Source organism: Octopus sinensis, linkage group LG1 (genome assembly GCF_006345805.1).
Source record: "Octopus sinensis linkage group LG1, ASM634580v1, whole genome shotgun sequence".
Taxonomy (NCBI): Eukaryota; Metazoa; Mollusca; class Cephalopoda; order Octopoda; family Octopodidae; genus Octopus; species Octopus sinensis.
Window position 1 is genome coordinate 62,700,924 of NC_042997.1, and position 13,402 is coordinate 62,714,325.

Consider the following 13,402-nt stretch of genomic DNA (forward strand, 5'->3'; position numbering starts at 1 on the left):
ACTCAAATATTCATCATCATTTAACATCCATTTCCCAATGCTGGCATGGTTTGAATAATTTGACAGGAGGTGGCCAGCTGGAGTGCTGCACGAGGGTCCAGTGTCAGCTTTGGCATGGCTTCTATTGCTGGATGCCCTTCTTAATGCTAGCCACTTTACAGAGTGTTTAAAACATGGTATCAGCACCAGTACTTTATACATGGCACTGGCATGGGTGCTTTTTATGTGGCCCTCGCACAGATCTTTTTTATGTGACATTTGCACTCATATATTCATTTTTTGTGCCTCTGTTATACTTGGGAACATTAAAACTGTATTGTATTACACACTCACACAAAGCCTTACCTATCATCATCATCGTTTACTGTCCGCTTTCCATGCTGGCACGGGTTGGGTGGTTTGACTGAGAACTGGTGAGCAACAGGCTTCACCAGGCTCAATCTGATCTGGCAAAGTTTCTACAGCTGGATGCCCTTCCTAATGGCAACAAGGTCCAAGAGTGTAGTGGGTGCTTTTATGTGCCACCAGCACGAGGGCCAATCCAGCAGTACTGGCAACGATCAGGCTCGAATGTTGCTTTTCACATGCCCCCGGCACATGAGCCGGTAAGGCAACGCTGGCAATAATGGAGGTGGAAATGGCACAGAAGCATATCTGAAACATTTCAATTTAAGAAGGAATTTAGTAAAATGGTTCAAAAATTATACAAAGAAAATACCACTGGCTTCGATGATGAGCCTCATCCTATCAAACATCAGCAAAACCTCATAAAAATTTGCAGCAAAAATGGTTTATTCCTTGTCTGGGGGCCAAAAATATGTTTCTGAACCCCCAGACAAGAGATAAACCACTTCAAAGCCCTATAAATCTCCACTGATACTTGACAGGATGAAACTCATCTTTGAAACTGTCAACACTCCCTGTATATAATTTTAAAACCGTTTTATTAAACACCTTCTTAACCCATTGACTGCTAAGCTTTTTATTTATATTTTTTGGTTTTGCCAGGTGTCTTAGGAGTTAAAATATAGATGTTTTCGATCGAGTTTGGATTCTTTGCAATCAAATTTGAATTTTTCAATTGGTACTCAAGCCTTGAAAAAAAAAAAAAAAAAAAAAAGAGTTAAACTACATCAGCCGTAAGGGAATACATGTCTATCTTATCTAACTTGTCCAGTAGAGCCCACTGTTACTTGAACTTCGATCTAACCCTGAGCTTGGGACAACAAACTTGAGTTGGATAAACTCAAATAGTAGCTCTTTATAACCGTTTCATGAAGTCACTTTTTTTGTTAAAATATTGTTTGGAAATGCTCGGTTATCCAAGGCAAAGAACGAGCCAGAGCTTTACCAATTGATATCTGAAAAATTCGATGAAATAACTCATGAACACTTCGATAGCTTCTACCAAAAGATGCTCCGTTACGTCAACCAGTCTGAACAAGGGGAGATAATAAACGAATGATTCTTTTTCTATTGTTTGCGTATGGTGAGCTGCAAAATGCAGGAGGAAAGAGTGAAAGTTGTGGCGAAAGAGTCAGCAGAAGTTCGCCATCACCTTCTGTCGGAACCGTATGGAGCTTAGGTGTTCCACTCATAAACACACACATCACCCGGTCTGAGATTCTAACCCGCGATCCCTCTTAAAAGAACCAGTCCATTTGCTTTGAGGAGCTGCAAATTGAACAATATTTTAACAAAAAAAGTGACTTCATAAAACGGTTATAAAGAGCAAAAAGCTTACTATTTGAGCCATGTGGTTGGTAAGCAAGCTACTTACCACACAGCCACTGCTATGCCTATGTATATGTATGTATACATATATGTATATATATATATATATATATATATATATATAAAGTGCCGCACCCTAGCGTTTGAGGGAACCTGTGGAAGAGGCAGACCCAGGAAAACCTGGGACGAGGTGGTGAAGCACGACCTTCGAACTTTAGGTCTCACTGAGGAAATGACTAGAGACCGAGACCTCTGGAAGTGTGCTGTGCGCGAGAAGACCCGGCAGGACAAGTGAGTCCATAACCCGTGGCCTTCTACATGGGATGGAGCCAGCCTACGTATGCATACCTTCCCTTCTTGGGACACAAAACTCTACTTGTGAAGACGTGTTGAGGCAAGTGAGGATCAGAATCGAAATCGATCAATGGAAATTGCGGATGTGCTACCAGTGCCGGTGGCATGTCAAAACTCTGCTTGTGAAGACCCGTTGAGGCAAGTGAGGATCAGAATTGAAATCGATCAATGGAAATCGATCAATGGAAATTGCAGATGTGTTACCAGTGCCGGTGGCATGTAAGAGAACTTTCCGTTTCGCGACCGTTGCCAGCACCGCCCCGTTTCGTGTCCGTTGCCAGCCTCGCCTGGCCCTCGTGCCGGTGGCACATAAAAAGCACCATCTGTTCGTGGCCGTTTGCCAGCTCTGTCTGGCACCAGTGCGGGTGGCACGTAAAAAGCACCCACTACACTCACGGAGTGGTTGGCGTTAGGAAGGGCATCCAGCCGTAGAAACACTGCCAGATTTGACTGGGCCTGATGAAGCCTTCTGGCTTCACAGACCCCAGTAGAACCGTCCAACCCATGCTAGCATGGAAAACGGACGCTAAACGATGATGATGATGATGCATGTATATACGTTTATATGTATGTATATACGTTTATATATGTATGTATATATGTTTATATATGTATATACGTTCATATATATGTATATACGATTACATATATATATATATACATGTGTGTATATACATTTATATATATATGTGTATGTATATCTATCTATATATATATATATATTAGGTCATCAGGTATGAAATTTGTGGTAAGGTATATGGTAAACTTTGACAACTGCTCATTTTGCGCCAGTATTATATTTTGACAATCTTTATTTTTTCGTTAGAAAGCTGACCAATTTGCGCTTTATAAAGTATTTATAAATCATTGTTTGCTATTTTTGTTTAAAGATGGATTACTTGGAAATTCGTACAGTTTTGAAATATATGTTCTTTCTTGGAAATACAGCATCACTGACAGCTTGGAATATAAATGGAGTATTTCACTCTAATATTATTACACAACAGACAGTATCAAATTGGCTTGCAAAATTTTGTTACTTTGATTTCGCAAATGAGAAACGCAGTCGACCAGAAGTAACGGTGGATAATGATGAACTGAAACCCACCCTCGAATCAGATCCATGTCAAAGTACCCGTGAATTATCATTGTTGTTTGGTGTTAGCAAACAAACAATATGGACTCACCTAGTTCAAATCTGTAAAGTGAAAAATTTGGATAAGTGGATTCCACATGAACTCAGAGAAAATCAGCAATGTTTGGGAGCCTGCATAATGCTACTTTCTCTTCATTAAAAATTAATCATTTTGAATCAAATTGTAACTTGTGATGAGAACTGGATCCAATGCAACAAATCCAAACATTCACCACAATGGTTGGACAAAGATGAGCCACCTAAACATAGTCCAAAAAGCAAAATTCATTAAAAGAAGCTGATGGTGTGTTGGGTGGTCTGGCATGGGTGTGATCCATTATGATTTCATTAAACTTGGCACATCAATCTCAACTGAAGCATACTGCAGCCAACTGGACCAAATGATGCAGAAACTTACAAAAAAACCCAAAAAACAACATCCTGGATTAGTCAACAGATCCACCTATTTTATTGCAAGACAGTGCCAGACATTGCAAAAATGACATTGGCGAAACTACAGGAGTTGGAGTTAGAAGTTCTCCACCATCCACCATACTCATCTGATCTTTGCCCCACTGACTACTACATCTTTTAAAATTTGGATAAATGTTTGATAGGAAAAAAAATTCCAACGATGCTTTCAAGCAGAACTTCCAAGATTATACTGACTCCAGATTGCCAAGCTTTTACAGTTCTAAGCTGGACAGGATACCAATGAAATGGCAAAAGTGTATTGACATTATGGGTGCATACATTGATGAGAAAAACTATTCGTTGTATTTATAAAACATATGTGTGTATATTTATGTGTGTATATATATATATATATATATATATATATATATATATATTTATATGTATGCATATGTATGTATATATATGTTCATATGTGTATGTATATAGATATGTATGTGTGTATATATATATATATATATATATGTACATATATATGCATATATGTATATGTGTGTGTGTGTATATATATATATATATGCATATGTATGTATATATATATATATATATATATATGTATGTGTGTATAGATATGTGTATATATGCATATATATGTATATATATTTATAAGGATGTGTGTGTGTATATATATATATATATATATATATAATATATATATATACTCACACACATATATGTATACATGTATACGGTTGGAATTTTTAGAAAAAAAGACAGACAGGTGTATTCATTTAACTCTCAGAAAGGTAAGTAAGGCTTTCACGGTTTGGAGACCAGGATCTTCAACACAAAGGAACATGAGGAAATAAACAGGTGTGTGTGTGTATGTATATACGTTTATATGTATGTCTATATACGTTTATATATGTACAAGTATGTGTTAATGTTTGTGTGTGTGTGTATGTATCATCATCATCATTTAGCGTCCGCTTTCCATGCTAGCATGGGTTGGACGGTTCAACTGGGGTCTGGGAAGCCAGAAAGCTGCACCAGGCCCAGTCTGATTCGGCAATGTTTCTACGGCTGGATGCCCTTCCTAACGCCAACCACTCCGTGAGTGTAGTGGGTGCTTTTTACGTGCCAGACAGGGCTGGCAAACGGCCACGATCGGATGGTGCTTTTTATGTGCCACCAGCTCTAGCTGTATAGAAGTACATATGTACATATAAACGTATATACATACATAAATGTATATACATATATACATATATATATATCTATATATATATATATATATATATATATATATTAACGTATATACATATATATAAATATATATACATACACGTATATATATACATAGATATCTTTGCATGCATATATATGCATAAATATATATATACACATATATAAAAATATATACATAGATATGTACCTATATGCATGTATATTAATATTCATATGCATGTATATACATTTATATACACATGTATCTATAGAAATTAAAAATTAAAAATATGGGTGAAAAGTTGAATATTGGTTTGATTAACATTAATTTAAAACCAGCGGTTTTAAATTGATTCAGAAAAATTATATTACATACATATAAGAGAGATGACCACTAAGTGGACATACATTATGTTAGAAGTCATCTCCCTATGTTCTTACCACTAAGAAAGGAATGTTCTGAAGAAAATTTAGCGAACCCCAGAAATTTCTGGTGTTTGCTAAATTGAGAACATTCCTTTGTTAGTGGCAAGACCATAGGGGGTTGACTTCTTGCATAATGGATGTGCACTTAGTGGTCATTCCTCTTATATGTATGTAATATGTATCTATGTATGTATGTGCATATATATGTGTATATATATATATATATGTATATATATATATATATATATATACACATACACATATATATATATTGATATATATGTATGTATATACATTTATATGTGTATATATATGTATATATCTGTGTGCTTCTCATCTCAGCGTTTATACACTTAAGAATATGCATTTGAACGAACGTGTTTCTGTGGAAATGTATATGTACAACATCTGTGTGTACAAATCTTAAAGGTCATGTAAGGGGACCTGCTCTTGTATCCAGCCATGAACAAATCAATAGTACAAAAATATCAAATGCCTATCCCTTTAAAACAGCAACCATTTTAACAATAGCAGAATCACCGTCCCTACACATTCAGAACAGTTTGTGAATGGTGTTTGAGCAAGAACACACCCCGATAAACCCAGTGACTACTACTAAATTCAGGCCATGACAGAGAGAGAGAGAATATTATTAAAGTTGAGAATTTGAACTGACAGAGGTAATATTTACATATTGCTTGAGGAAAAAAAGCTAGATCTGATAATGCAGAGAAGCAGTTGTATAAACAAGTACCTGCATGCCTGGAGAACTACATTATGTGGAAACAATTGTAGTGATTAAAAAATAAATGTCCAAGTGTATTCCTTTTTTTATTATTCCAATTTTTTTCAATTCTTTACATATATGTTTTTAAATATATACATATGTATAAGTATATATACTTATGTATGTATGTATGTGTGTATGTATGTATACATGTGTGTGTGTTACATATATATGCATTATTACACACGTATATATACACACAAACATATTCATATGTAAATATATCATCATCATCATCATCTGCTAGCATGGAAAGCGGACGCTAAACGATGATGATGATATATTTATATATTCATATATATGTATAAGTATATATATTTACATATGAATATGTTTGTGTGTATATATACGTGTGTAATAATGCATATACATATGTATAAGTATATATATTTACGTATGTATACTTGTGTGTGTATATATTTATATACATATGTATTAGTATATATATTTAACTATGTATATATATATATGTGTATATATACACATGTATATATGTGTTTGTGTGTATATATATTTATATACGTATATGTGTGTATATATCTGTCTATTTCTATACATATGCGTGTTTGTGTGTATGTTTGTAATGTAGGCGATGCAAAATTCTGAAGTATTTTGTTTAGCATCCCTGTGCAGTGCACTTGTTGGTTTCCTTGTTGGGGTCAGCTTTGATGCTCCTGTCTGTGTTGGATAATACTTACAGATTTTAGATGTTTTATATATATATTTATCTATAATTTTATTAAAGTGTTAGACCATTGTTTTATTTGACTGATTCTACTATTTTCCTTGGCATTACTACAGAAATGTTTGCAATTTGGAGCGATATCTACTGAAGTGTCACTTGACCTTAGTGTTGTGGAGGAGATGTTGGCAGATGAAAGCATCAATTTGCAGACAGATATTTTCATTAATTATATTTCTACTATTATTACTTAATAATAATAATAATGATCATACATATATTAATAATGAAAATGACAAATATTGATCTTTAAAAGTATTATTAGTTATTTAAGTCAGCTGAGACGTGTCACAGCTGAATATTTAAAATCTCATCTTGGATATCCTTGGTGTCTAGCCAAGAATGAAGTTTAGAGTTGTTAGCTGCTATTGAATTCTTCCCTTTTCCCAACCATCTATTTAAAAATCTACTTACTCTGAAATGGACAGAATTAGAGCAAAACTTTTCTGTCTTGAATTGCAGATGACCAAGAAATGGAAAGGGCATCGAAACGACACAAAAAGAAATCCAAAAAGAAAAAACATCTTTCCAGAGTAAGTACTAGATGGCATGGATGCTATTAGTAAATATATGGTTTTTGTCTGCTCTTGTATGCACTGCTTCTTTGTATGTATGTGTGGGAATGTAAGTGAGTGTTAAATGGTGAGAATATGTTTGTTTTCTCACAAAACTTACCTTTGAACTTTAGTTTTGTTATCACACTGAAAACAAATCTAAAGAAAAAAATTTAATCCTCAAATTCATTTTTTTTCTTTTTTACTAAACTGTGATTTCTACATATTAGAGATATATTTCTCTCTTCCTCTCTCTCTCTCTTTCTTTCTTTCTTTTTATTTGTTTTTCTAAACCCTTTGCATCCATCATCATTTTTAAATGGTCCCTATAGATTTATTGCCTTAAGTTTTTCTTCAACGTAGTTGTTGCTTATTAATTTGTCTTTATAATCTAAGGACTCTCCATTTTTTTTTCTAGAGACTTTTTCCTTTATGCTCAGTTTTCTGGTATTTTTGGTGATACTTCTATTGCAAAGGAAACAAAAAAATGTAAAGCATTATTCATTAATGGTATTATGTCAACTGAAAATGCAGTGCCGTACGTTATAAGGATGCTAAGCAACTCACTACATGTGTCATATAAAGTTTTAGCCTCCATTTAATTTTTTCCTTTCCTTTTTTTTTGCCACCAATATAAAGAGGCCTTTTTAAAAATATTTTTTAAGCACATTAATGTTAATAAGTTTTATTTATTGCTGTATACCTTTACAAGCAGCCCTGTAAGATTTCATTCATTCCATTAAAAAAAAACAATATCCCTATTTATGTATACTTACAAAAATATTCACATACACAAACACATGCAAATGTGTGTGTGTATATATATATAATATATATATATATATATATATATATATATATGCACTTATTTGTGTGTGTTTGTGTGTGCATGCATTATGAGTGTGCGTGTATCTGTATACTTATACATGTGTCTGCATTTATATAATCTTTGTAAAATTGTAATTTTTTTCAGGTATTAAATAAACTACTGTGTTGTTATTGCTCTTTGCCATTGTAGATCTAAAGTTGATGTTCTTGTTTCTATCATTGTTGTGTATGCTGTCTAGTTTGTAGGGATAGTTTCTGGAAATGTTTTAGCTTCTACATAGCAGTCTCTAGTCAAAATGACTTCTGGTTGTGACTACCTTACATCACTGCTAATGTTGATTTTACATCAGTACCCATTATAAACGAAATATTGGGTCAGTTATTTGTTTTCCTCTTTCTCTACTGATGCTTTTCTATTAGTAAAAAAAAAATAGGAAGAAAGAAAAAGAAATAGTGTGTTTCTTGAAACAAGCCGGTTAAACAATTTTCTCTGGACACATAATTTGGAGTTCATTCCCATTGCATATGGCTAATGTCTTTTACAGTTAGGCTGGCCAATACTTTGTGAAAACTGGGAGAAGCCAATTTTGTGTGTGCGTGTACACATACATGTGTAGTCCAGCCCATGTAATGTAATTATTAAATGTAATCATTTAATGTCCATCTTCCATGCTGGCATAGGCTGTATAGTTTGAGAGGATCTGATGGGTCCAAGAACTGCATTGTGCTCCAACATCTGCTTTAGTGTATTTTTTTCAGCTGCATGCCCTTCCTAATGTCAACCACTGTAACCCTTTAGCATTTTTGTCAAATGTATTGCTTATTTATTCATATTGCTTTGAATTAATCACACACCATTTTGTCGCTTCAAGATTTTAATGGTGTGTTTGTATATTTTTAGAATGACATGTAGGGTAGGTATGAGAAGTTGGATCTGGTCAGTTTTTACATACAACAAGTAGAATATTTTGGCCAGATATGATTGGATTGAATGATAAAGGCTTAAAGAGTGTACTGAGTACTTTCTTTTCATAAGACCAGCACTAGAGGTCACCATGTGACTTGTATGACTAGGATCTCCTTTGAATGAGTGGTGCTGTGGTAGTGAGTGATTTAGCTTTATGCTAGGTGATGAGAGGTTAAACTGTGTCAGAAAAAGTTAGAACAGGTTTCTTGCATTATACAAGAGAAGGTGGGAGAGATTGGGGTGGGTTGAGAAAAAGCTAAAATGCTGGTAATGAAGTGTAGGAGTAAGCTTTCAAGTACAAAAAGAGGAATTGTAGTGGGGTAGATGTGAGTGATGCTTAGAGATGGTAGTGGGGGAGATGATATGCTTAGAGATAGGATATGGGTGAGCGAATATGATAGTGACCAAGGGTTCTGGGGTGATTGATGATAAATGTGAGTAGGTAATGACTGTAGAGATTTACTACGATTGAGCAGTTGTTGTAATGAATGGTTAAGGGTGATGCATGATACATGTGTTAGGAGGGATATAGAGGAGAGTAGATGACTGGCAATGCAAAAATTGGGGAGGAGTAGCAGAATAGTAATAATAATGTAGTAGACAGGGTGAAGTGTCAGAGAAAGGGAGATGATGTGTGGGTTGCAGGAATGGAAGGAGAGAGGCAGATGTAGGGCATAGAGTAGATGTGGTGGAGAGGGAGAGTTAATGTGGTAGCATTGATGGATGATCAATGTAAAATGTGACAGGTGAGTGAAAGTATTCAGAATGGTGGATTAATGTCAGAAAAAATGCTCATCAATTACAGCAGCAGCATAGAGCAATTAAACAATTGGTGGAAGAATCAGTGATAGACAAATCAGGTGATTGGTGAGGGCATGACAAGAAAATTAGGCAAGGGTCACAGTTGTGTATATATACAGATGCTTTCAGAGCATCTTATTTCACTGAGAGGGGCAGGTCTTCTCATGTATCACCTATTGCCAGTTATATTTCTGTCCCTTGCCATCTCCTTTGGGATGTATGTGTCCCTTGCCATCTCCTGTGCTTTTGTATATGAGTGTATGTATTCATAATTCAGCATGTATTTCTTTTTGTCTGCTCTGATTGTAAACAAAGAGTGACTTTTACATTCAGACAGCATTGTTTGTTTACATTCTTCCATGGAAATATGTTCAGGTTGTTTGTTGTTCAATGGCCTACACAAAATATTACCTTGTTTGGAAGAGGGCTGATGGTAGGAAGAGCATCTGGCTGTAGTTTTCTCACACTCTTTCAAGTAATAGATGGTAGGAGGACAATGATAATGATGTTTGATTCAGTTTATTTTTTTTTAATCATAATTCATTTGAATCTAAACTGACAGTTGTCAATAATTTGGCACCTTAGGTTTTGCTATAACTCAGATATTTTTGCATTATTAATTTATTAATCTCATCTTTCATGTGGTTATTTGGTTATACTGAGTTGTGATTCAATCAGTCTGTAATTTTGTTTGGGTACCCTATATTTACATACATTTACATATCCTTTATAGAGGTTAAGATTAGCCCCAAGGCGACACTGGCCACAGAGTTAAGGAGGTTGAAACTCTTGTCAGTAAAACTTTCCAAAGTTTTTGCATTTAAATCACAAATAGAAATGTGTAAATATAGGGCACATAGAGTCTGAAAATGATCAAAATGTAGTAAAGCAGGTATATGCACAAGAAATGAAAGTGAGAGTCTGAACAATTAATTAGTTTTATGTGACTTTGTGGCTTTATTTCTTATTCAGTTATACATTAGTATTTGTCTTTGGAAGTATCAAGTGATTGACAGTAAGAATTTACATGTAGAATAGAAGAGGGCTAACTTTGTCATTAGTGCTTTGCTCCTCCTCCACTCATGCCTTGTCTGTTGCATAGGTCTTCTACAGCATTGCACCTCACCACTGGTTAAGCTTATGTTAGTATATTTGGTCACCTTAATTCCTGCATACTAATATATCATTTCTAGCAGAGCATGCTTTCTTCATTTCTGATTGTCCGCAATCTTCCGCATTTATTCTGAGCTTGTGTTTCACTACCATGCAATAGCTCACTTCACACACAAACATTAAACAATCTGAATTGAACAACGAATCCTTTAGCTATTATCTCTTCTGAATGATAATATTGTCTTTATAATATTCAACTAGTATTGAAGGTGGCTAGCCAGCATTGTATGCATGCTGGGCAAAATGCCTAACGACATTTTGTCTGTCTTCAAAGTTCAAATTCCGCCAAGGTCATCTTTACCTTTCATCCTTTCAAGGTTGATGAAATAAGTACCAGTTGAGTCTTGGAGGCTGATGTAATCAACTTACCCCCTCCCTCGAAGTTGCTTGCCTTATGCCAAAAGTTGAAGCCAATATTTAATTTGTATAATTGTAGCTGCCAGAGCAAAAAAGCAAATCTAGTTAACAAACATGGTTTCATTTTAGAATTGTAATATTGTTTCTGTCAATATATTATTTTATCTCTTTGAAATGCCTTTAATTGTATTTTCGGTATCTTTTAATTACTGAGATCAAGACCAAATACTTTTAGCATTCTCCTCCGCTCTCAAAAGAGTTTTTTTTTCCTGGTCTTGCAAGTACTTGGTGACCCTGTCAGTGCAGATGCCACTTAAAAGCATCCATTCCCCACTAAAGTGGTTGGCATTTGGAAGGATATCCAGCTGTAAAAACCTTGTCAAAACTGACCTCTCTTGTACTTGTGCCACGTAAAAAAACACTCAGTCCACTCTGCTGAGTGGTTGGTGTTGGGAAGAGCATCCAGCTGTAAAAATCCTGCCAAAACAGTTACAGAAGTCTGGTGCAGGCTTCCGCCTGACCAGCTATTGTCAAACTGTCCCACCCATGCCAGCATAGAAGGCGGAGATGTTAAATGATGACGACCACAATGACAAAAGTGAAGCATGCTGCTTAGATGGACGGATAGTAAAAAAAAAAAAAAAAAAAAAAAAAAAAATGCTGCATGTGTATTGTAAAGTCTTGTTGTTCCACTCTGCAGTGCCTAGTCACAGCCAGAAGGACTGAGCACTAGGGTTAGTCATAGACACTATATGATTTTGAGGATAAGATTCAAACTGTGATCACTCAGCCAGTCAACTGTTTTAGCTATTCAGTCTGTCACTGAGGTTCAGTGGTTAACCATAATATACATTGATTTTTGTTACTTGACAGTAAGAATTTACATGTAGAATAGAGGAGGGCTAACTTTGTCATTCGTGCTTTGCTCCTCCTCCACTCATGCCTTGTCATTGCTGCAAGTGAAGACTGAACAGCATTAAAGTGGTTGAAATGCATCAATTTCATATTTAGTACAAGCTCAGTATAATATATAAATAGTGATAGTAGTAGTAGTAGCAACAACAACATGATGTGCTATTATTTTTTTTTGCTGATTCACAAATCTTAGTTCCAGTGGTATTGACAGAAATTCTACTGGCAAGTAAATCTCTATTTCTTTGTCACATCCATTATTATTCCAGTAGTGAAATATATTGCTCTCTTATCATATGATTTGTTATTTTAAATGTTTTGTTATTGTGCATAGTTATCAACATCCAATAAATTGTTGCCTCCTCCTTCAGATTCATGGTACTTAATTGAATTTCCTTTTCTCTCTCTCTCATTTTTCAACTCACTGATCACTAACAACCTCTGTAATCAGCTTTAATATTGCTCTGTATTGTTGAAGCTTGGTCAAGAATCCTGTTATGGATGGCATGTTCTTTATCATTACATCTCATGTTATATATTTTCTATTATATCACTAGCTGTTTACACTTAATTGATGCGGTCGACTGTGACAAAAAACACCCAAGAGCTAGTTGTTTTTTCATATATCTAACTCATTTAAACAATTTGTTGAGACATCTTTCTCCCTGTCCTTGACTAAAATTATATTGTCTGTTAATAGTCATGACTTTAAATCATTAAGACCAAGTCAAGAATTAATTGTTGGTTATTCATCCATGTTACCTCTATCTTTTGAGTAATATCTACTGATAAAATCATGCTAAATGAAAATTAATCAGGTTAGAACTAGTTTAAGTAAAGGTAGCTTTATGAGATTTAATTGTTTTTCCTAGTGTTTAGAAAGCACTTATATGTTATAGAAATACACTTTTGATACATACTCAATTTAGTTTCTGAATTAGGAATAGAATGTATAATCTATTTGGGTATTTGTTTAATGAATAGATTTTTG

General features: G+C 34.8%; 1 protein-coding gene across 5 annotated transcripts in view; it reads left to right on the forward strand.

Annotated features, from left to right (window-relative positions):
• LOC115213305 (pre-mRNA-processing factor 40 homolog A) overlaps positions 1–13,402 on the forward strand; it is a 102,556-nt gene that overhangs the window by 81,317 nt on the left and 7,837 nt on the right. For 4 of the 5 annotated variants that reach the window (XR_003881792.2, XM_029782242.2, XM_029782249.2 and 1 more), the window contains one exon: positions 7,282–7,352. The exons of the other annotated variant lie outside the window; for it this stretch is intronic. Coding sequence is in view for 3 of the 4 variants with exons in the window: in XM_029782242.2 (XP_029638102.1) it covers positions 7,282–7,352 (71 nt within the window). In the remaining variant the exon portion in view is untranslated. The remainder of the gene's footprint in view (positions 1–7,281; positions 7,353–13,402) is intronic. 5 annotated transcript variants of the gene reach the window in all.